The sequence below is a fragment of the Terrapene carolina genome, unplaced genomic scaffold (assembly GCF_002925995.2).
Source record: "Terrapene carolina triunguis isolate 2854851 unplaced genomic scaffold, T_m_triunguis-2.0 Scaffold35022, whole genome shotgun sequence".
Taxonomy (NCBI): Eukaryota; Metazoa; Chordata; order Testudines; family Emydidae; genus Terrapene; species Terrapene triunguis.
Genome location: NW_020699373.1, coordinates 5730974 through 5734209, shown reverse-complemented (window position 1 = coordinate 5734209; position 3236 = coordinate 5730974). Strand labels below are relative to the sequence as shown.

At 44.4% G+C, this 3236-nt stretch overlaps 1 protein-coding gene across 1 annotated transcript; it reads left to right on the top strand.

Moving 5' to 3' along the window:
- Positions 1-1175: 1175 nt before the first annotated feature.
- Positions 1176-3011, top strand: LOC112116006 (leucine-rich repeat and immunoglobulin-like domain-containing nogo receptor-interacting protein 2). Its single transcript, XM_024213273.2, has one exon. The coding sequence runs from the start codon at positions 1191-1193 to the stop codon at positions 3009-3011; it is 1821 nt and encodes a 606-aa protein (XP_024069041.2). The 5' UTR covers positions 1176-1190.
- The last annotated feature ends 225 nt before the right edge of the window (positions 3012-3236 follow it).

Here is a 3236-nt window from a genome sequence, read left to right as displayed (position 1 = left end):
TATCTGGAATGTGTGTTATTTAAAACAAAACAATTCTTTCTTTCTTTTTCTACTGCTCCTCTCTCCCCATCACAATTAACTTACATATTTAAGAATGAAAAAGGTACTCTGTAAACAATGCCCTTTGCAATAGCTGTCATCTCAATGGGGCCTAGAAATAAATAAAACCCCTTTGTGAAGCTAAAGCAAAGTTTCAGCAAGAATTGACTTGTTCTTAAAGTGCTAATCAGAGAGTCACCAGTTCTATTATTTATCTATCTATCATGCACCAGTTTTTTTTAATATGGAGATATACCTATCTAATAGAACTGGAAGGGACCTTGAAAGGTCATTGAGTTCAGTCCCCTACCTTCACAGCAGGACCAAGTACCGGTCCCTGACAAATTTTTGCCCCAGATCCCTAAATGGCCCCCTTAAGGCTTGAACTCACAACCCTGGGTTTAGCAGGCTAATACTCAAACCACTGAGCTATCCCTCCCTAACTGCCTTAGAGGTAGGTAGGCGTGTGTGTGTGTGTGTGTGTGTGTGTGTGTGTAAAAAAAAAAAAAAAAAGCACCAGTTCCATCATCCATATATATATATATAGTGTGTATATCAATAATCTCTATCTGTATATCTCTATAATGTATACAATACATGCTAATAGGAATCCTTCTCTTGCTAGGAAACTCTCTTTCCTATACAAAATTAAGTGAATGCAACTTAAGGTTCACAGTTAAAATATTGAAATGGGAAAGACAAAAGTTTTAATATCACATCACTGAGTCCCAATGCCATATACATTTTGTAAGTGTGATTCACTTTATTGCTAGACCTGTTAGCATAGAGTGTGTGTTTTTCTCTGATTTAGCACCGCACTGTCATGCAGAGACTCAAATGGGAAAAATAATACCCCAGTCACTGCATCCAGTAGGAAAAACTGCTGCATGATGTATCTGAAATCTGGGGGCAGAATGCCAAATGAACAGATTCTTAGACATGTCCCTTGACTTGTAATGAAAATACGTTTTTTTTTGTCTCCATTTGCTATGGCTTTTGTTGTGGTTTTGAATGGAAATCTATGAGCCTGCTCTGAAATGGATGCCAGAAATCTGGTTAAAACAGTATTTGGCTACTAACTAAACTTCTCCCCCTTTTCTTCCCTGTTCCTCCAGGCTCGTGACTGAGGAGTAGACAACATCGGTGGAGTCATGCTTCACACGGCCATATCATGCTGGCAGCCATTCCTAAGTCTGGCTGTGCTGCTCATTTTCATGGGGTCCACCATAGGCTGTCCAGCCCGCTGTGAGTGCTCAGCACAGAACAAGTCTGTTAGCTGTCACAGGAGGCGCCTGATCTCCATCCCTGAGGGTATCCCCATCGAAACCAAAATCCTGGATCTAAGCAAGAACCGCCTGAAGAGTGTCAACCCTGAGGAATTCACATCCTACCCGCTGCTCGAGGAGATAGACCTCAGCGACAATATTGTTGCCAATGTAGAGCCTGGAGCCTTTAACAATCTTTTCAACTTGCGCTCTCTGAGACTGAAAGGAAACCGTCTGAAGCTAGTCCCGCTAGGGGTTTTCACAGGGTTGTCAAACTTAACAAAGCTTGATATAAGTGAAAACAAGATTGTCATTTTGCTGGACTACATGTTTCAGGATCTGCATAACCTGAAGTCCCTTGAGGTAGGGGACAATGATTTGGTTTATATATCCCACAGGGCCTTCAGTGGACTGCTTAGCCTGGAGCAGCTCACCCTGGAGAAATGCAACCTAACAGCTGTACCAACAGACGCCCTTTCCCACCTTCACAACCTCATCAGTCTGCATCTGAGACATCTCAACATTAACCTTTTGCCTGTGAATGCCTTTAAGAGATTGTTTCGCCTAAAAGACCTGGAGATCAACTATTGGCCTTTACTGGACATGATGCCTGCCAATAGCCTGTATGGTCTCAACCTCACTTCTCTCTCAGTCACTAACACCAACCTGTCTGCAATACCTTATTCTGCTCTTAAACACCTGGTTTACCTGACACACCTAAACCTCTCCTTCAACCCCATAAGCACCATTGAGGCAGGCATGTTTGCAGACTTGGTGCGTCTGCAGGAACTGCACATGGTGGGGGCCCAGTTACGTACCATTGAACCACATGCTTTCCAAGGGCTCCGGTTCTTGCGTGTACTTAATGTGTCCCAGAACCTGTTAGAAACGCTAGAAGAGAATGTATTCCATTCCCCCAAAACTCTTGAGATCCTCTGCATTAACAACAACCCCCTGGCGTGTGATTGCCGCCTCCTTTGGCTATTACAAAGGCAGCCCACCTTACAGTTTGGTAGCCAGCAGCCCATGTGTGCCGGCCCAGACAGCGTCAGAGAGAAGCTGTTCAAAGACTTTCACAGCACCGCCCTTTCCTTTTACTTCACCTGCAAGAAACCCAAGATACGGGACAAGAAACTGCAGTACCTGGTAGTGGAGGAAGGACAGACTGTGCAGTTGACATGCAATGCCGATGGGGATCCTCAACCTACCATCTCCTGGGTGACGCCGCGACGGAGGCTGATCACAACTAAATCAAATGGAAGAGCCACTGTGCTGGGAGATGGCATGCTGGAGATCCGATTTGCTCAAGATCAAGACACTGGGATCTACGTTTGTATTGCAAGTAACGCAGCTGGGAATGACACATACTCCGCCTCCCTTACAGTAAAAGGATTCGCTTCAGACCGTTTCCTTTACGCCAATAGGACCCCTATGTATATGACAGACTCCAATGACACCAGTTCCAATGGAACCAATGTGAACACCTTCTCTCTGGACCTTAAGACAATACTGGTGTCCACAGCCATGGGCTGTTTCACATTCCTTGGAGTTGTTTTATTTTGTTTCCTACTTCTTTTTGTGTGGAGCCGAGGGAAAGGCAAGCACAAAACCAGCATTGACCTTGAGTATGTCCCCCGCAAAAACAATGGTGCTGTAGTTGAAGGAGAGGTTGCTGGACCACGGAGGTTCAATATGAAAATGATTTGATGGTATACTGCTAGCAGTGCTTTTTCTGTGGCATTATAACCAATTAAACAAGCCTGGCATGTGGAATTGCTAGGCAGAGGCAGCTTAATGCAGCTGTCACTGTGTCAAATGGTTATGTGGAAATGGAAAGACTATTTGGGGTTGTACAGTAGAGCCTCCTAACCTTGAGGCATGTGTGTCAGGGCCTTTCAAATAGTTGGTAAATGGTACTAATTGTTTGCATTG

What these genes read in the sequence shown, in the direction of transcription:
- LOC112116006 (XM_024213273.2), top strand. Translation starts at nt 1,191, where the DNA reads ATGCTTCACACGGCCATATCATGCTGGCAGCCATTCCTAAGTCTGGCT.